The 20,617-nt window shown below is 47.8% G+C and overlaps 1 protein-coding gene across 4 annotated transcripts in view; it reads right to left on the minus strand.

The window, feature by feature from the left end:
• MDGA1 (MAM domain containing glycosylphosphatidylinositol anchor 1) overlaps window positions 1-846 on the minus strand; it is a 156,240-nt gene extending 155,394 nt beyond the window's left edge. For all 4 annotated transcript variants that reach the window (XM_049833814.1, XM_049833813.1, XM_049833812.1 and 1 more), the window contains exon 1: window positions 291-846. In XM_049833814.1, coding sequence (XP_049689771.1) covers window positions 291-417 — 127 coding nt within the window. In that variant the 5' untranslated portion in view covers window positions 418-846. The remainder of the gene's footprint in view (window positions 1-290) is intronic.
• Between the last annotated feature and the right edge of the window lie 19,771 nt (window positions 847-20,617).

Raw genomic sequence — 20,617 nt, forward strand, 5'->3', positions numbered from 1 at the left:
GGCTCCAGGCGCGGCCAGCCCGGCGGAAGCCTCGCCCGCGGTCCCTGCGTGCCATCTCGGCGGACTCGTAAATCGGAGGCGGCCGGGGTTACGGCGAGGAATTACGAAGCAGCTACATGCGCTGGAAGCCCTATTGCTGCATAAAGGTCTCCGCTCAGGCTGCGACGAGCTTCGCCAGCATCATTTACTTTCTCCTGCAGGTGCTTTTTAACTTTGATCCCACCGCCGTCGCCTGCGCCTCGTCCTCGTACCCCCATCCCCCCCCCCGCGACCGCGACAGTGTCTCTTACCGTAAACCCCTTGTCCTCTGCTGTACACCGGCACCAGAGACAGGAATAAAAACCAGATCATCTCCATCTTCAAGGCAGAGCCCTCATCGCCGGCGAAGAAAAGCAGCCAAAAGAGCCCAGGCAGCATCCGGCGGGGGAGCGAGGAGCAGGCGAAAGCCTCCCGAAACACCGCCCCATGCGCCCCGCTCCGCGCCGGGTACCGGCGCCCCTGGGGCGGAGAAAGGGACCCCCCACACCGGGGCCGCCTGGGGATAAAATTTAAAAGGAAAAAAAAAAAAAAAAAAAAGAGGGAGAGAGCGAGGGAAGGAGGCAGGGAGGGCAGGAAAGCGGAGCGCCGTTTCCCGCTTCCCTTCGCCAAGGTTTCTCGAGGATTTCCAGGAAAACGGGCAGCCTCGCCCGCACTCGGGGTACGGGGAAAGGCCAGCCCGGGGTGGGGCACCGGACCGGCGCTGGGCAGGTGCAGGAGCAGGGCCCGGGCCAGCCCAGCGCTGCTCCCCAGCCCTTCCGGGAAAGGGGGTTTCTTTGTTCAGCGGGAGCCACCGAGCGCTGCCCGAAGTGCTGCCAACTGAGGCCAACTTGGGAGAGTCGTCGCCCTCCCTCCTCCCAACGAGACTCTGGCCGCAGGCACAGGAGCGAACGGGGGAAAGGAGAAGGAGGTGGAGAAAAAGGGGGGGGAAGCAAGGGTGGGGGGTAGGAGCCAGCTGCTGAAAGGCGGAGGGAGGAATAGGTGATTCTCTCTCCTCTTTTCCAGATCTTCTGGGGAGGGGATTGTTGCAATTAATCAAATCCAGGAAGGATTTTTTTTTTTTTTTTTTTTTTTTTTTTTTTTAAAGCGGCTCCCAAGAGCTCCCCCAGCTGTACTGCATCGCCCCAGCCAGCCTGAAGGGAGAAGCAAACGAGGAGCAGACACACCACGCACCCTCGCTGTGCCTGCAGCTCACCCCGGCTCTGCTCGCCCCCTCCCTAGCCCGCCAGGTCCTTCTCCCTTCAAAACTTTCCCTGATGTTGTGTGCTGAGCTCGGGCGGGTTCTTCGCCTTCGCCGCTTGCCTGCTCCGCCCGCCTCGCAGATAATTTGCAGCTGTAGAGAGGCCCGCGTCGCTCTCCCTCGACGGCTGCCGGAGCTCCCCGTGGGAACTAACAGGGGCTGCAGCTAGAAAGGAGCCGACGAGGAGGGACAACAAGCTGGAGAAAGTTGGGTTACTCCTGCCAGACACCGGCTGGCAACCGCTTGCAAGGTCCCTGCCCCACCGCTTTTTCCTGAAGGGCCAAAATCTCCTGCGAAAGTTGCCGGGAGCGTCAAGGCTCCCCAGCCCGCCCCGGGGCTCTCCGCTCCGCCGACCTCCGACGGGGCGTCCGGGAGGCACGGTACGGTACGGTACCGCGCCCGGCCGGCCGGGCTGGCCTGGGGCCGCCTCACCCCTCCCTGCCTGCCGGCTCTGCTGGGCGCGCCGTAGTTTCTTCCCCTTTGGCTTTCCAGGTTTTTCCCCTCCCCTCTTCATCATTTCATTCCCTTTCGGTGGAAAAAAAAAAAAAAAAAAAAAAAAAAAGAGCCAATTAAAGCAGCCGTGCTTGGAAGAGCCCTGCCTCCTGCCCAATTCTGCGAGCCTTACCTTGCCCCGGCCCCATTAGAGGCAGCACCGCAGGGCTGGGGAGAAAGGGACTTGCTTCGGGTGGAGAGATCAGCCGTCAGTCCGGGGTCCCTCCATCCTCAGGACACTCACGGCAAGGTCGGCTTCTCCCGGGTGGGACCTGAGATGCGAAAAGTCCAGGGGTAGCGGTGGGGGGGGGTGCCTCCTAGTTTGCACGGGTAGCGAGCCGGGGACTGGGGGGCAGCGCAGGTTGCCGGGGCGGGGGGTGTCACCTGTGCCGGCGCTGGCTGGTGCCAGCAAAGTTTTTCGGGCCCCCCCAGATAGGTTGCAGGCTGGCCGAGCTGCCTTGTGCATGCCGCTCGGGAGCGGCGGGGGGCCCCGGTGGGGCAGGGGTGTTGCGGGGGCCCCCGGAGCCGGGGAGCTGTGCGTTCCCACCCGCGCAGGGCCCAAGGCGAGTCCTCCGGCCGGGAGAAGGAGATGCTGCGCGACCGCCCCGGGCATCACCACCGGCACCGGGGGGCTGCGCCAGCGGCCCGGGAGCGCCGGTGCGGAGCCCTGCTTTGCCATCCCTATCTCCATCTGCTTTGCTAGGGGGATAAAACGCTGCTTCGGGGGAGCCTAGACCCGCTCGCCCCGCGGGGCTCCGGAGCCGGCGAGCGCACCCGTGCCTGGCTCGGCGCTGTAGCCGTGAGCCCAGCCCGTAAAGGGGAGGCAGCGCCGTGGAAGCCCCTCTTAGCGGGGCGGACTGTTCTCCGGGCCCCGGCACGCCGCATTCCCGGCGCTGGCCCCGCCGAGGCTCCCGGGGACGGGCTGATGGGCCCCGTCCCTTAGCGACGCCGGGTCCCCTCCGCCTCTTCCCCGGGGTGGTCCCTGCGTGCCTTCCCGCCTTGGCCACGCGTGGGCTTGGCGGCCCCCCGCCGCTCATGGCGCTGCTCTGCTGCGCGCTGCCCCCGGCCCAGCCCCGCGTCTCCGCATCGACGTCCGCTCGCCGCGGTAGCTGGCGAGACGTGCTATACCCCAAGGGAAGGCGGATGGAAAGACGTACCGCGGCAGGCACCGAGTCGCCGTGAGAATAAGTCGCTGCCTGGATAAAAATGTAATTTAAAAAAAGAAAAAGAAAAAATTATTGAGAGATATGGCCCAGAGAGCGGCTGGCTGCTCAGTCATGCTCTAACAAACAAGCAATTAGGAGATACAGCCGCTAATTAGTGAGCAGTTATTCCTATTGTGAATGGTGCTCAGCGGGAGAGAAAAGCAGTAGTGTGTACCAGGAGGAGAGCGGTGTTATGGACAGGGCAGCTTCACCCCATGACCAGCATCCCTGCAAGTAGGAGGCAAGGTGGGTGGATTTCCCACTGGACCCTATTCCCTCACTTGTCAGGATGTTGCCAGTATGAACTGCTTTGTTTGGTTTTGGTTGTTGGGGGTTTTTTTCTTTGTATTTTTCTTTTTTTTTTTCCTTTTCTTTTTTTTTTTTTTGTTTTTTTTTTTCTATAACCGAGCTGAGGGAATATTTGCCAAGAAACTGTGGCCTTCGCACTCTGAGGCATCCTTTCCAAAGATGATGGCATGGAGCAGGGCACTTATGAAAGCACCTGATGTGAGCAAGTTTAATTTTTAATACAATAAAACCTTATCTGAGAAGGATTTAATCCTTCCCACAGTGTGTGGTGGCAACATTAATAAAGGGTGTGTAGGTATAGGGAGACAGCCAGGACTAGGAGGACAGGTGGAGCAGCCCCTTTGCCAGGGCATGGGGAGAAGCAGGAGCTGATGATGACATGACAAAGTAAAATTGTCTGCATCTGCATGAAGCAGGCTGAAAGCAACACAAGGAAATGAGATGAAGAGATTTTTGCAGATCCAGGAAACTTCATGGTGATAAAAAAAACTACGGAGACATGAGTCTTGTTTTTTCTACTCATGGTTTTGAAATAAGAATATTTATGGGGCATTTTTGTAGCCTTTCTGGTCTTATTTTTTTTTTTTAGGGATTCTCATTAGATTATGACATAGTGCCTCAGAGCTTGAATGAGTGTGAGTTACTGGATAATGAGTCTAAAAAAAAATTTCTCCAAAATGTGTGCTTTGCATCCCTTTTTGTGTTAACATTCAATGCACATGCTCACGTTTCACTGGCACAAATGCTTATGAAAAATGAATTTCAAAGTAAACTGCCAAGGTATGTGAAACAACCCAGCTTTCTCTTAACAAATAAAAGTATTTGTGCTAAAAGTACCTTTGAACTCATCCAGTTAGGGAACAGTAAAAACCATAAAGCGAGACACTGAGCAGTCCATTGAATTAAAGGGAAAAATAATTGGATAATAAATAATTAGAAAGAGCTGTCATCTGTCCATAGATATTCTGAGTGGAAAAAAATACTGCCAAAACCCTTGTACATAACTGCATTTAATAAATAAGGTAATTAATCATTATTGTTTGAGGCCTAATAAATCATAACATTCATAACTACAGTGTTTCCAATGGCTGACAGCAAGCCAGCACTCCTATGCACACTTGCTAAGCAGTCTACCTGCAATAAGGAAATCATACCCTGTAGTGATACTACTTGTCAAAAAGCAAAGATGAGGGATGTCTTTCCTCCCCCCCCAGTCTGTTTCCACAGAACCTATTTGTTCCGTCTTTCTAGCTTGGAGTTTGTGTGTCTGGTCCCTTCTCAAGACCCCACTTGTCAAACAAGTCCTGTCTCTTCGAAATATTTATACGTACTACATCACCTATATTTCACAGCTACGTTAAGAGGTAGACAGTCTCTGGGACAGATGTGGTGTTCAAAGAGAGCAAATCATATGTCACCAGGCAGGAGACGATTGAAGAACTGTGTGAGGCCAAGGTCCAGTTCCAAGAACATTAACTCTCTTTGTGTCAATGTTTTCAAGTTATAGTCTGGTGCTGTCTGTCATTTATTTCTTTTCCGGGATGATGCAGGTATCTCTGGGCCCCAGTGATCTCTTGAGCTTGTGGCCTGACATTTCTGTCACCTCTTTCCTGTTCATTTTCTTCTCAGCACCACATCCAAGAATGTCTCCAGGATCGCTGAAGTTTGATCTCTTCCTCCCCTCCCTCCCTACACATGCATATGGAAGTGAGTACAGCCCAGCTGGGAGCTTTGCAGCAGCATTTCCCTTGCTAGGGCTTACTAAAAGGCAGTAGAACTGGAAAGAAGGGAAAAGGAACACAACGGGGCACCTTAAAGGCAATGGACAAAGCCAAGGTGACTCCAAATGCTGCAAAATAGGTAAGACTTGAGAAGGGGAAAGCCAGAACACTCTCTAGCACTGCAGCAGAGATGTTAGCAGGGAGGTAGAAAAACAATGGAATTCTAACTGAGCACAGGTCTGCATTGAGGACCTGAGTGCACAGGGTTGCTCCTGCAATGCTGCTGTGCCCGACTGAGCTGGGGCAGGGTCTGCAACAGTGCAGCACAGGGGCAAGGGTCTGACCCGAGGCAGACAAGAGGGCTGAAGAGGGGGAACTGGGAAAGGCAAGGGAAAGCCAATGTGTGTCGGGAGAGGGAGCCCTGTCAGACTGCTACAGACAAACTAGGGGCAACAGCAACAAATACTCTGCAAAGCACAAACTACTGGAAGATGGGAAAGCATGGGTGAAGCTACAATGGCAGGATGCAGTTAAACTGTCCACGTGTTTTCTTTTTAATTGGTCTTCACGGAAAACTGTAAAAAGAAATATTAAAAAATGCTAGTTTGCCATTCTGAAGTGCTGGAATCAGCATCTCTTTGGGGAAAAAAATCCCCCTAGCCTAGAGGAGTGCTTCCCACCATCTTTAACATTAGGCTGGTGCTGCTGCTGTCCCAGATCCTCCTGGGGATCTCCTGCTTCCAGCATGAAGTATGCCAAGATAGGGCTATAAATCCCATGGGCTCTGCTTTGCTGTCCTCAGTTCTCCTCATCTTCACTCCAGGGAATGCACCTATGCTGTGCTCGCTTTCTTCCCAGATGCATTTTACAACACTAGTATTACCTCTGAGCCTCTTGTGTATTCTTTGCTTTTTTGATTAGCTCTCTTCATCACAGAGAGTGTTTTGTACTGAAAGGAGTGATGAAGAGGGAGTCTGTCTCTATTCCTCACCCGAGGTATTCATCCTGCCTGAGCTTTACCATCCTTCCTCCCTTCACTTCCCTGGTGCAGCCAGTCTCAGGGCCATGCTGGGATTTCTGGTAGCTGGTTGCTATTGTACTGGATTTTGCTATTCCTGCCTTTACCCAGTTACACTTTGACAAACTTCTGTTTCCTGGTTAAGGTTTATGTGAAAGCCATTGCAGTCCCTTGCCCCTGTGATCTCAATGTGTGGCCACTCTTCTTTCCTCAGCTCAAGTGCTCACACACACACCACATCCCACTTCTTGTGCACTAAACCCACAGGCTTTTAACTCAACATTTTCTACCAGTCTCTATGCTTTTTAACCTATGTATCTACTTTGCTCAAGATCCTGCTGGGTTTTTGCTCTTGTGCTTTGGGATAGATTGGGGCTGATATTAGGGGTGCAGATAAGTGTGTCAGCATCACTGGGAGCATCTTTTCCCTGTTTCATCCTTTCTTTGATCTTTTTTTCCTCTCTGCCTCCTTCTCCTCCTGCATTCATGCTTTCTTCTTCTTTCCCACCCTCCCTTTCATGTGTAAAAAGTGAGTTAAAAAAATGTCAGGCTGGTGCTGGTCAAAGGAACTTCTTCTCCCTTTCTTCCACTTCCTTTCATTGCCTCAGCCCTCTTCTCACACACGTCTCCCAGAGTGCACTGGAGAGGGATGCTTTTTTACAGACAGCAGATACAAAGGGTTTGGGCATGAGTCTCCCCTGTTCATGCTCTCTGCCACTGCCAGCAAAGGGTGTATCGACTGCAGATTTTGTCAGTGCCAGGCAGATGATCTGAAATGTGTGATCTCTGCCCTACGGTGGAGGTGTTGGTGCTGGGGAGGCTAAAGGAGCTACTCCTGAAGCAGATGCCTTCAGCCAGAGGGCTCTGTTTGAACCAGTTGTCAGCACTCCCAGGAGACTGTGCTACCTGAATTTCCCTTGAGAAGTTTTAAACACAACTCACAGCACAGGGATGATTGACTGACGTGAGCCAAAGTAAAATCTACATAGGACATCTCTCAAATGGGACCTTGCTGTTTAGACCTTGGTGGAGACAGCCTTTGGCCACAGACAGCATGTTATGTCTCCCATAGCCTGATATGAGGAGGAAGCCATCCTGCAGAGTCACTTTTGTGGGAGCACTCAGGTAAAGCTGTGGGCTCACATGCCCTGAGACCTCTTGTCAGTGAGAAAACACCCCAGCTGGTACCTCCTCACTTCAGTTGCCCAGTGGCCATACTCATTTTTGGGAAGCTGATCTATTATCGATACATTGACTTAAAATTGCACACAAGAAGTTCCTCATTCCTTGTTTGTCCCCAGACAGAGCCACGCTCACTCCAGGAAGGTGAGCATCTGTTTTGGATGTAAAAAGGAAGCTGCAGAGAAAACTATTTTTCTGCCAGAATCTCCCCTTGCTACTGATCCTGGACCACAAGAGCTAGGAGAGATGGTTACAGAAAGATTCAACAGTGTGCCAGGCAGGCTACAGAAAAGAGCATGCAATTCAATGCCTGAAGCAGCCCCACTGCTTTCTGAGGAACCATACGCTCGCTGTTCATCAGTGGTGCAGCTCTCAACCAGCCTCTCACTGTAACATGACAATGAAAAAAATTTGAAATCCAAAGCTGTCAGGAGCCTATGTGCATTGCCACTGTCCACACAGCTTGGGCAGTCAGACCTTTACTGGTATAGGCTTCGTTCCACCCAGGAGAATGGGCATGTAGTTCCCAGCTCACCTGGGCATCACCAGCGATTTTGGCTGGAGATAGCTGAATCAGACCAGTTCCCAGTGGAGGCTTCCTCCTGCTCTTTTTGGCAGGTCTCCATCTGATTGCTATTTCCATTCACTACCATAAATCCACTCTCCTGGCCTGACCCATCTTTCCTCTGCCCAGACTCCTTCCAGGAGAATTATGAATAAGCACAGCTTCAACCTGAGTTTTGGAAATCCTGAGGCCAGAGCTCTTGTTGGAAATGTAGTGGCCCCAGTGTACCCATCTCTTCCAAAAGGTGCTCAGAGCTGGATGTGGACACTCATGTTTTAATTCAAAATAACTTTTATGGCATGTTTCACTGTCACACCTTGCTCTGCTCATACCTATAGCCCAGGGTGGCAGGTGAATCCATCGGGGGTTTCCAGGCTTAAGGAAAGAAGCAAGGAGCTTCCTCACTGGGCAGTATGTCTCAGTGCCACTCAACTTCCCTGCTTTGGGTCTCTAAGCTGGTGAGATCTGAAGGGATAGAGTGCTGCAAGTCTTATGTCCATGAGGGAGGACTCTCTGAGCTCATCTGCTAGGACTCTGGGTCTCTCAGCCCTCATTTGTGTTCCTCAGCAGTCTCTGCAGAGATACCATTTGCATATACACTATTTCATCTCAGTGTTTTGACCCTTTATGACTTTAAGGAAATTTGGATGCCTGAAGTCCAAGCATCAAGAGAAATGTGGAATGCAAAAACCCAAGGGTAGTTGGCCCCTCTGACTTAATACAAAAGCCACTGTCTTCTCATGCCCAGTCTAGCCCATGGTGCAAAACTAGCCCACAAGGCTTGGCTCCCCTAAGTGAGTTTGAGAATGAAGCCTCTATGGTTAACTTGTGCAGAAGTAATTTTCTTTTTGGATCTATATATGTTCTATGAGCTACCCTTACAAGTTACAATTGCCTCTTCAATTTCAGGTGTTGTTGGCCACTACTGGAGCACTCAATTCAAGAATCCAGTGATTTTTGTCTTTCCGTGAACCTGTTATGTACATATACACACACACATCCTTTCCCCTCCTGTCCAGTGACACACTACAGCTACATAAGTCAAAATATCTTAAACAATTCTTTGTACAAATCCAGAAGTTGCAAAAGAAATGTGCAAAGAAGAGAAAATGTTTGGAACTGTGCCTGCTGAAAGGATGCTTTAAAACACAACACCCTCCCCCCCACACTCAAGAGTTGCTACTCCTTCCTTACCTTTGGTTGGATCCCAAACATAATTCCATGCTGCCTCTATGATTAAATATACTCACATCCTTAAGACACAGTGGCATCCTTGTCTGTCTTCTGCAATTTGATCCATTTTAGAAGACCCATGGTGAAAGACTCTGTTTCAACTTACCATGACTACTTATAACACAATTCTCTAGCAAACCAGAGTTAGAAGGGCCATTACTGTAAAAATAAGTAACATGAAATGGATCATACAAGAAAATAACAGAAAAACCTTATTGGGAAGAAATTATAGAAACACCAACCACATTTACTAATGTGTTTTTCATTTGAGCTGCTCTAATCAGTTTAGAAAAGATGGGGCTGGGGCTACCTGGGAATGTGATAGAGGTGTGCAGGTGCTGCACAGCACTGAAGCACTGCTGGTGGAGAGGCACAGATTACCAGCAGAGCTGTTCTGCCAGGATCACCGATCTCCCCACTGCTCCCAAACAAAGCAAGAAATGAATCTGTACTCACACAGATGGGTTTTGCTGGCATAACCATCTCAGTCATGAAATGCAACCCTGATCAAGAGTGAACATCAGGGAGTGCTTTCCTGGATGAGGCAGGGGAGATGAAATACAAAGTCGAGGTGCGACTCACCCAAATTCAGACAGCAAGGCAGAGACATGAGTAGAGCTGGACAGAGTACTTTCTTTCCTCATTTCTCAGTGCAGCTGCAGACAGACAGCATTGCCACTGAACTGTGTATTCCGATGTATAATTACTTGCTTATTAGCTGGCTAGCTCATCAAGCCAACAAAGGTAGCGGGAATGTGAAGCAAAGACATTTCTCTTCTCCCTGTCTTTCAGACCAGAGAAGAAACAACAGATCATACAACCTGCTGGGAACCTCCACCTCCTCCACCCTTTATAGGCTGGCAGAGGTTGAAGTTTGACTGACTTCTCAGTTACATCTTGTCCTCAGAAGAAGGAGAAAAAGAGCTAATCATGCTAGCCTGACACTAGAGCCAGGGACTCTGATGGCGATGGTTATTATCGCGTCCAGAGTGATGTGCTAGGCACATGTGCCTGATGGGTGACCTCGCACTGAGCTGTGAAGATGTTGGGAGCAACCAGCTCTACCACACACCATTGCTCAGTACCTCACAGAGGGGGAGGAATATAACATAGAGTGTCAGCCTGAGGTAAAGCCAAATAACAGGGCCATTGGAGTTAAGATAGGGCTTGGCTTACCTACTGTATAGGCAGCACTTTTTTTAAAGCTTGAAAACTTAATTCCCTCTGTTGCAACCTCCCTCTAGGGGCTCACCAGGTGCTACAGTATTTTCATGCACATCCCCTCATGTCTTGAGCATTGCACACTCACCCCGTGGGTTTCCAAAGAAGTTTCTCCATGCAGCTCCCCAGGTGGCTGTGCTCCAGTGAAGGGTGAAGCCATTCTTGCTAAACCAACTCCTGCATCCAAACTTCCCCAGGAAAACCAGATGAGGATTTTGAGTAACAGCAGCAGACTTTCCTATTAGTGAAGCCAAGCAGGAAGATTAGTGGAAAATAGCGTTATTTTTTTAGGGACCAAATCATTCATAGATTACGGAGTCAAAAGGAAACACTGCCGGTCTGACCTCCTGTTCTAATCAGAGCGCATTGTGAGGAACAACCTCCAGTCCTGATTTCTGAGAAGCCAATAATAAACCATTCATTTGTATTTCACACAGAGCAGTGGCATATTTCATCAGGATGCACAAACTGGTATTCTGAAGGAACAATATGCATTTGGGATCAGATTTACAGCTGTTCAGTAGCCCTCAGATTTGCAGGTAAAACACAATATCTGACTTGCTGGAAGGTTTCATGGCACTGGCACTAAGGAATAAATGCCTTTGATTTTCCCTGTCTGATTTTTCCTGGTCTCTGGCATCAGGACTGAGGGAGACAAGAACCACCTCTCCACCCAGCTTCAGGAGGGACTGGGGGAACGAGCAAGATCCAGGAGAGAGAGAGAAGCCAGTGGGAAGCTAGGGCAGGACTGACTCAAGAATTAATGGGGATGGGCAGAGAAAGGAGGAGATGGGAAACAGCCTGGGTGAGGGGTGAAAGAGGGACACTGGGGCAGCTTGAAGCATGGGATGAGAAGCAACAACTGCTGGAAAGATGGTGGGGGCAAGTGGACAGCCAAAACTTGGGGAAAGCCAGGATGTAAGATGGCATTGCTGCAGCATTACTGGAGAAGGGACTGATGGCCCAGGGCTGGGCTGAAATGTGGTATTCAGGGCCATGGGCAGGGCAGGGGGAGGCTGAGGCAGGAAGCTGGGCAGGGTCCCCAGGACCTGGCAGCTCTACCCCTTCTTTCTGCCCAGTCAGCCCTGATTTTTCTCCATCCCACCTTTTGGCACCCCCTCACACTCTACCAGAATTCCCTTACGGTCCTGTCCTTGCAGGGAGCCAGAGGGGTTGGAGGGTCTGATAGGAAGGTGAAGGAAGAAGAGGGTGAAATGCATCTTCCTCTGCCCAAGGAGCCAGTCCAGCTGCCCTGGGCATACCTGGTCTTGGGGATAACATGGAGTTTGACCACCTCAGCTAACAGGGGGTGAGTTCATCCCTGCTCCAAACATCCTGTGTGAGGTGATTCATGTCAAATATTCTTTATTCACCATGTCTGGAAAAGTATATCTGAGCCCCTGAAAACAGCGGACATTTGGATGGAAGATGCCTGAGAAAAAATATTTTACAGGAACCAAGAGTTGCCTGTCTCTCTGGAAAATGAACATTGGCTGATCAAGAAATTACCAATAGAAATTTCTCATATTAGCACTTCCCCCCCCCCACCCCGGCCCTTGCTTGTCTTGGTGGAGAATCACATTTCATTTTCAAACCACAGTTCTACATTTATCATCCCTGATTTAGTAAATTGCCACTTGCAGAAGCAGTGTCTAACCTACCTTTATTTAAGACTTTGCAGGTTAATGTGTTTGTGTTGGACTCAGAGAGGGTCACAAAAAAAGTGGCAGATGCTGCAAACATATTGAAATGGAGTTAATGTAAATGATTTTAGATTCAAAATATTCCTCCTCAAGTAACTTAACAGTTTCACAAAATATTGTATTGTCAGTGATACTTATATCTAAAATCTTGGAGTAAGAGGAATTTTGTTGTCTTTTTCCTTCTTTATTTTTTTCTTAACAGGGATCAAAATCAACCTTTCAATAAGCCTCTCTTTGTAGTCAAAATAGAAGGAAGTGAAGATACCTCTATAATCAGAGCTGGCTCAAGTCTTATCAGCAGGGTAGGCAAAATTTAATTTTGCAGCCCAAGGGTCTTCACCCTTGGGCAGGCAAAATTCAGCTGTGTGGCAGCAGCAGAGTGGGTTCCTCCTGGGATGTGTTTCTCCTTTTCTACCCCCTTGGTGCCACACAGCTTGTGGGGAAAGGCTGGACAGTCAGCTTGTGACTGCTGCAGATATGGCCATTCCCACCTCTTCCAGCCCAGGCAAACCAGGCTGCTGGTTGCCCCTGGCAGGCTCCAACCTTCAGCAGCCAACAGCTTTGCCTGTCGCTGAAACCAGCCCTGTATGTAGTCAGGTAGAGAGACTTGCATCTGCAAAGCCAAGCCTGGAATCATTATCTTACAGCTGCAAATGTAGCCTCCAACTTAAATGAAAGGATGCAGATAATTGGGTTATCTCGTATAAAACAAATTCTTCTGCCCTATAAACTGTAGCCAGTACAGATGATGTAATCTCACTGTGCCAGGCTGGAAAGGGGGGGTGTTGGGAACGGGGGTGGCTTTCTCACCCCAAGCAGGAGAGGATTTACTCCTGTGCCCTTAGCATGCACAGCTAAACTTCAGGAGATCATGACATTCACACATATGACCCCTCCCCATTTGAGCTCCATGGGAATATGATCAAGCTGATGATTTCCAGTAGAATCAATAAGAAAGGTAGAGGGCATCAACAAAATCATTAATAATATCTCTCAGTTATAATCTAGTTTCTTCAAATACAGCTGTTGCTGGAGCCTCCAGCCAGAATTAATGATACGGAAAATCTGAAGGACAATAAACAGTATATGTGTGAGCTAGAGGGATGTGAACAAACAGTAAACAAAAAGGAAAATGTCAAAGGGGTTAAATCTTTAATAAACTACCAGTCCAATATCATTTGATAAGCTCTCCTTCAGATGTTTCACAAATATTCTCCCTTGCTTTCAGAGTCAGCCTGGTCTTTTTCAAGCCAAACATATTTCACAAGAAAAAAATGTAGAGGAACCAAAATGGGCCTTTGAAAGAGAAATGGATTGTAACCTTATTCTTATATTTTAAAAGCAATAAAATGACTGCAAGATTACACATTCCTCATAGCTGGGATTTCTCATAGGTACACAGCCTGTCCTGTGTTCAGCATGGAGCTCATTGGTGTTAAGTAATTTCTTCTGTTTATAAAGTGAATCAAGCAGGTACATTTTGCAATTGTTAATACTCAGGGTAATAATATACACACATGCATGCATCCACCCACATAAGCACAGAGAGGTTAATACCAATTCTCCTGGTTTCAGCTGGGATAGAGTTAACTGTCTTCCTAGTAGCTGGTACAGTGCTATGTTTTGAGTTCAGTATGTGAAGAATGTTGATAATACTGATGTTTTCAGTTGTTGCTCAGTAGTGTTTAGACTAAAGTCAAGGATTTTTCAGCTTCTCATGCCCAGCCAGGGCACAAGAAGTTGGCACAGGGCACAGCCAGGGCTCCTGACCCAAACTGGCCAATGTGTATTCCATACCATGTGACATCCCATCTAGTTTAGGAACTGGGAAGTGGGGGGGCAGGGAATTGCTGCTCGGGGACTAGCTGGGTGTTGGTCGGCGGGTGGTGAGCAATTGCCCTGCGCATCATTTGTACATTCCAATCCTTTTATTACTACTGTTGTCATTTTATTAGTGTTATTATTATCATTATTAGTTTCTTCTTTTCTGTTCTATTAAACCATTCTTATCTCAACCCAGGAATTTTACTTTTTTTCCCGATTTCCTCCCCAATCCCATTGGATGGGGGGGAGTGAGTGAGTGGCTGCGTGGTGCTTAGTTGCTGGCTGGGGTTAAACCATGACACCAATCTAAAAATATTTTGTATGGCAGAAAGAACACAAAAACATTGTCAACAGAGTTGATGGAAGACAGTAGCAGTTACTGGGAGGTTTGTAGTCTTGGGCACATGAGCACAGGAGTTTATCTGTGTTCATCTGTCCAGCCTGGGCAAACACTATTTGCATGTTTCACTTCATCAAGTGCTTTGGGATGAAAAAGGCCACAATCCCTGTATGTCTTAAATAAAGTAGCCAGCAATGCAGACAAAAAAGGCACATTTATGAAGCCAAGGAAGGAAAGGATAACTTTTCTTAGGACTGATTTCATGTCACAGGTGCATTTTTGGACTTACCAAGATTGACTCAAAACGTAGAATTCTAATCCCCACCAAGACACAGAAACAATCAATCACTGATGAAGGGGAAATGCTGAATTCCAAGTATCTAGCCTTCTCCAAGAAAGCCTATCAGCTCTGTAATGCTAACTAATCTTTTCCATGCATCAGCTTTTTTGTTTCTTGCCCTGATTCAGATATATGCACACATCCAGTGGGAGTTAGAGGGATAGAGAAAAGGGGGGGGTGGGGGAGGGGGAAGAGGCGACATCCACACATATCAATGACTGTTGAAAGAAAACAGCTAATACATGGAGCTGGAGTTGGAGAAAGGTGGGACTACTCTGCAATTCTCTTGGTGAACCGCAGCTGAGGTTGGTCCAAAACTATCATAAATAAAATACTGCAACAGAAGACAAAAATCAGGGCATGTTTTTAACTATCTGAGGAGGGAAAAATAGCTATAGATTCTGGCTGGGAGAAGCAGATGGCAGTGAATTATGAGAACAGGGCACTGCTGCTGTTGCAGCCACTGCTGCAACTGCCACAGCTCAGGTCTTTTCCATCTGACAGGGCCTCTGGGTAGCCAGAGATGAGTCAGACTCATGTGTGTTGTACAGGCATCTCTGGAGAACCCTATTTTTTCCCTTTCATTTGTGTCACGCTGCTTCAGGGTTTGAAATGAGTTGCGCGGCCCCTATATCCTACAAGCACCCTTTCCCCTCTCACTCTATCTTCATCAGTGTCTGAGCTGCGTCCAACACCGATGAGCACAGCATGGCTGGATGGCATCATGCAGGAAGGATCCCTACATTCTCCAAGCAAGGGTGCCATTAGCATCCTCCAAGTCTTGCACCAAAAGTCTTGAGCTAACACCAAGCTGAGGAGAAGCAGCCATTGAGGACACTCATATTGAAGCCACCTTGCTTGCACTCCTGAGGAAGACCTGCAGGCTCCACCTGTAAACCCAAGGATGTGCAGCACCCACATTGCAAAGCTTCAGGATTCGGCAAACCCACTTAAACCTCTAGGTTACCCATTAGCACTGGCTCTGGGAGACATCTCAGCCCCTGACCAACACTGGCCCCAACCCCTACAGACAGTGGAAGCAGGACAGTGTTTTGAACTGGAGCCAAAGCACATATCCAGTGTATCCCACTGCATGAGAAACTCCTGGCTGCTTGCAAAAGAGAAACTATGCCAGCAACAGCACCCTGGATTGCTCTTTTTACACTAGACTTAGCTATTGGTCTGAAGCTGGTGAGTAGTTTCCTATCCTCAGAAGACTATTTTAAGCTCCACAGAGAGCAGTTGTTGAACAAGCTGTATTAATACAGAAAAGCAGCAGCAAATGCATTTCTTGTTAGCTAATGGCTTCTCCTCCTGGAAAAGAGATTCCTGAGGAAAGAAACAAACAGTGCTGTCTCTGCCACCAAGCCTGGCCTGAGCCTCCCTGCAGCAGGCTGCTCCCTGTGGCATGCAGAAGGGGAAGGGCCACCTCTCTGGTGAACTGGTCTACCCTCAAATACAGGACTGCAGGCTGAGGGCTGTGCTAAAGGAAGGGAGATGAGCTGCATGAGGAATTATTGCTTTCTGTGCTTTGATACCTTCTGGGAAAAAAAATTAGGGATACTTAGCTGCTGTCATACAAACATTTTATGCAAATCTTATCTTTGTCTTCTGCATACTCGTACATAATTTGCATCTGATTATCAACTTTGGGTCTATTGTTCTATTCTAAATAGAATTCCTGCTGCTGAAAGGTGTTGGACTGACAACCTTGGTGAATAAAGTAATCTCTCTAACAAGGGGGAAGAAGAACAGCTTCCCACACAGGGCTCTGCCCTTATTCCCCAGCCAAGGCCAACAGTGAGGATGCCAGCCCTTGGCCTCTTCTGAGCCAGCCAGTTGATGCAGGGCACGGCTGTGAATGTGGAATCCCTGTGAACTTTCTAGAAAGACAAGCCAAAATCCTTTAAAAAGGAACAGCTAATCTATTGGGTCGGATTCACATTTGTGCTACACACACACAAAGGGGTTCCAGTACCTAGCCAGCTCTGAAGTCACACCCAAGGATCATGAGAAAGTTTACATGGTGGGATCTGCACACCCAAATGAAAGCCTTTACCCTCTTGACCTAGAGGAGAGGAAGCTTTTGTTCCTTCTGGCACATGCAACAAATATTGCCAGCTGGATATAGCCCTGTCTCCAGCAGCAGCAATATGCTGAGTCCTTTTCCTGACTGTAGTAGGGTGTCTTGCCTTGTATCGCAAGGCAAAAGGATTTGCCTGGGGCTAAAGTGGATCAAGTCCACTGGAGTCAATGGCTTGACTTCAGTTTACCCTGGCTGAGAATTTGGCTCAGTTACACCACATTAGCAGAAACTTTTTGGAAAGCCCCATGTAGAAATCAATGATAACCAGAGATCATGATCTTCAAGTTCTGCAACACGTGGATCTTATCAGTAACCTCCTCTGTCTCTGGAAAGAGACTTTTGTTTCATCTTGAGTGGGGGCACAGGGCCCTCCCTAGTGCTTGGGAAGCACAGGGACTATTCATGGTAGCTACAGGATGAGATGGGGACTAAACTACCAACCTACCCTGCAACATAAGGCTGCTTCAGTCAAGCCAAAGGATGAGGACACAGGAATGTTAATCTTGATCCTTAGGCTTCAGCAACCACAGCACTGAGCGATACAAGTCTGTTCACTTGACTTTGGGATGGTTGGCTCTTCTAGCTGTGTTTGTCCTGTCAATAAAGTATTCAGCCCCACGAACAGCTGCTTCTGTAAGAGTGCCAGATTAAGACAAATAATGCAGACTTAGTGCTCTTTACATGGATTGCATGGGCTGACTGTGTTGCAGTATGCCCACCCACAAATCTTCTCAGCTCATTACCTCATTGAACATGGCTGCTCCTCTGTAAGGACAGGAGCCAGGTGATGCCTCAACAGATTTTGAACATGACATGCTAAGTCAGAGCTTGAAATAGCTGACTGAGAGCTCTAGGCATGGCCTAGCAGGGAGGTTGACCCCATCAGAAAAATGCAGCCTCAAGAAGGACGTGTGGCAGCCCTGCTGGACAGGACCCTTGGCTCTGAAGAGAAGGGGGTCACAGCTTTCCTAGCATTAAGACATTCCTCATTATTTCTGCACTTGTTCTTTGCTAACACTACCTCAGTATTTCACTTCTCTCCTTCTCTGCACAGCCAGTTCTGGGTTAAGAAGGCAGGAGTACGCATTGTGTAAATAAAGTTTGTTGTTTTCCTTTGAAGTATGTGGGAAGGTTTTGAAAACCCAACTGTAGCCATTCTCAATAATCTCAACTTTCTGCTCTATTGCTCTGTTTAACCTTGCTGACTCAAAACAACAAAAAGCATAGCCTGAAGGAAATAGTGCTCACTGCTTTCTTAACTTTCCAATAGCATTTTACCAGAGAGATTTTCTTTTTGTTAAGGTCTTTGAAGTCCATTCCTCTCTTTCTGTGTGGATTCCATTGAGACCAAATGGCTTTTACTAGCCTGCTTCCCCAGGCATGGGGTAGGAAGCACGACTGCCTTCCCCAGGTCATAACAAGAAGGAAGAGTCAGTGAGGGCACTGCTGAGATGCCAGCAGTAAACAAGTCAACACAGAGATGTATTTTGTTTTCTTCCCAGAGGATGGTGGGAGCAAGATCTTCCCTCACAAGCATGTCCCAATTAGAAAGCCAAGATGTGATCAGTTAGGTCACCCATTAAACAAGTTTCTCTTTCATATTGGGCTGCAGTCAGCTCAAGGGGTCACTCTTGACTCAAGAAAACTTTCTTCCCCCACCCAGGATTGCTTCCTCCTGCCCCTAGCTGCATTTGCAAACTAATTGCCTGGAGAAGGAAGTGATTGGAACTTCACATCAAGGCAGGCTCCTGCCAAGCTTTGCTAAGATACCTGCCTGGCAGAAGAGGGTGAAATCTGCCAACAGGATCACCTGAGGGAAAGCAGACACCTTTCCTTGTTGCCCTCCTGCTACAGTACTTCTGGGCAAGACTCCATCTCCTCCCTCACCTGGGCCCAAAGGACTGCTGTTTGCTTGCCAGCCTCAGACACTTTTCTCAGGAGGGTTTTCCATATGCTGGTCAGTGGCTTGAGGGACAAACATCCCATGCCTGCAAGGCTTAAGTATTGCTTCTGCTGAGGTACAAATCCTGAGCATGAAGAATGTAATGGAGAAGAGCATTTGTCACATTGTGAAATGCGTACCACACCACCACACCATATAACAGGATGAAAATGGGAAAGACCCACAGCTGGGAGATGTCACTGCCAAGAAAGCCTGTCCTATGGGTAGAGCGATAGGGTTCATCCTGACCAAGTCAGCAGAATACACCACCCACCACAAGAATTTAATAATCACCACTCCCTGCCTCTGTCTCATCTCCTAGGAAATTTCTAATTCTTCAGGGGAAGATGAAGAAAAAGATATGTTCTGCCTCCATAAACCCCAGCCATTCCATCACAGAAGTGAGGAATAACGGAAGGGGGAAAGAACCATATAAACAGGACCCTCGACAGGCCCCTCGAACATAGTTGAAGAACCAGACTAATTTGGCTTGTCTTTATAACAGGCCAGAGCTGCGCACTAGACTTACCCACAACAGATAAAGATGAGTAACTACATAATGAGGTTAAAATATTCATTAAGCTAATTGCATGTTAATTAAGTAAAGGATGCTATTAGGGATCCATTGAGCTCCATCTGTGTGTGCAAACAGGAGTGAGAATAATCACACCAGAAAGCAGGAGAAAAGATGGTGACAGTTCTGGGGCTCCTGGATACGGGAACCAGAGCTGGAAGGGACAACCAGTGGGGGCAGCTCTGGGTCCTGAGGGAGCTGGCAGCTGTGAAAAGGAAGGTGGTCTCATGAGACGAAAACGGCTGGTAATGAGAAACTCTAAGTGCTATTGCCAGCGATCACATTGTGAATGGGTATATCATTTCCCCACACTCCATTTCCAGATACGTAAAACAGGAACTCTAGCCATCTGCCCAAGTGAGAAAATTAATGAGAAAACTCAGGAAAGGTTCTAGCTAAATGTACCCTCGCTATTGTATCTGTTGATATTACCAGAATTGCTTGCAGGGACAGAGATCCATCACCCCAGAAAGAACCATAGGACTCAAGCCAATAGGCCATAAGGCACTGGAAAGGTTCATTTTTGAAAATAGCCTACAAGAAGGCTAAAAATAAAGAGGCAGAAATTACTCTTCCATTTAAACTTCCTCGGTCAGCACCACAGAGGACAGTTTCTAATAAATACTTCTTCAAAAGAAGGAGAAAAAATTCCATCTGATATAATTAGGGCCAATGCTCCATACGTCAGAATAGGGAAAATGCCTACATGTTTCATGTTAAAATTCATTAATAATGGAAGGCAAGGATTAAATTATATAACTGCCACCTTTAAGTTAAATAATATTTTCAGCAGAAGGAAAGGGAGATGGGACAATCCATAACCAACACGTTTATTTCAGCACATGAATAATTTAGGCAAATAATACAACAGCCTTTTAAAGGGGAGACAATTCAACAAGGAGGTTGGATTAGAAAGGACTTGCACTGCATTGGGAGATTTGAAGGACTGGGAGAATAATTCATATTCAATCATTATTTGATTAATTTCTCCATTCTTTCAGGCCATTAAAGGGCAGATTGTTCTTTTCGTAAATGCACTTAGATTTTGAAGTTACTGGAATAAATCTGGTCCATGGTTCTCCTTGAGAAGCCAGTTTCTTGCAAGGAATCATTGCACAAAATGGAAACAGGTTTGGTCATCTCCCAGTGGTTTCTGATCTCAGACCAGCTCCTCAAGAACTGTTTGCTATGAATCTAAATTTAACATCTCCTCATTCTCCTGCAATAATTGCTTAAAATTTCTGCTTCCCCAGGTAGGTCTGCCAGCTCACCCTACTCATCCTGCATGGGTACAAAGTAGAGGGCAAAACTGGAGTGAACATGAATGAAGCAGGTTCATTAAAAATTTCAGGCCATTATTCATGAAAAATTAGTTTATTGTGTTAGCGTGTTCCCAGTGAAGCTGGCATTGATCCAAACTACCCTTCTGATGAGTGGGAAGGAGAAGATCTGCCCAAGTCATTCATATTTGTACCGTGAAACCTGACAGATGATCCTTTATCCAGGAGCTGATTATTGTCATGGGCAAAACAAAAAAAAAATAATCCCTTTAGATTCTGATAAGTGCCCAAACATATGTGGTCTTT

This window comes from Accipiter gentilis, chromosome 30, assembly GCF_929443795.1.
Source record: "Accipiter gentilis chromosome 30, bAccGen1.1, whole genome shotgun sequence".
NCBI classification, from domain to species: domain Eukaryota; kingdom Metazoa; phylum Chordata; class Aves; order Accipitriformes; family Accipitridae; genus Astur; species Astur gentilis.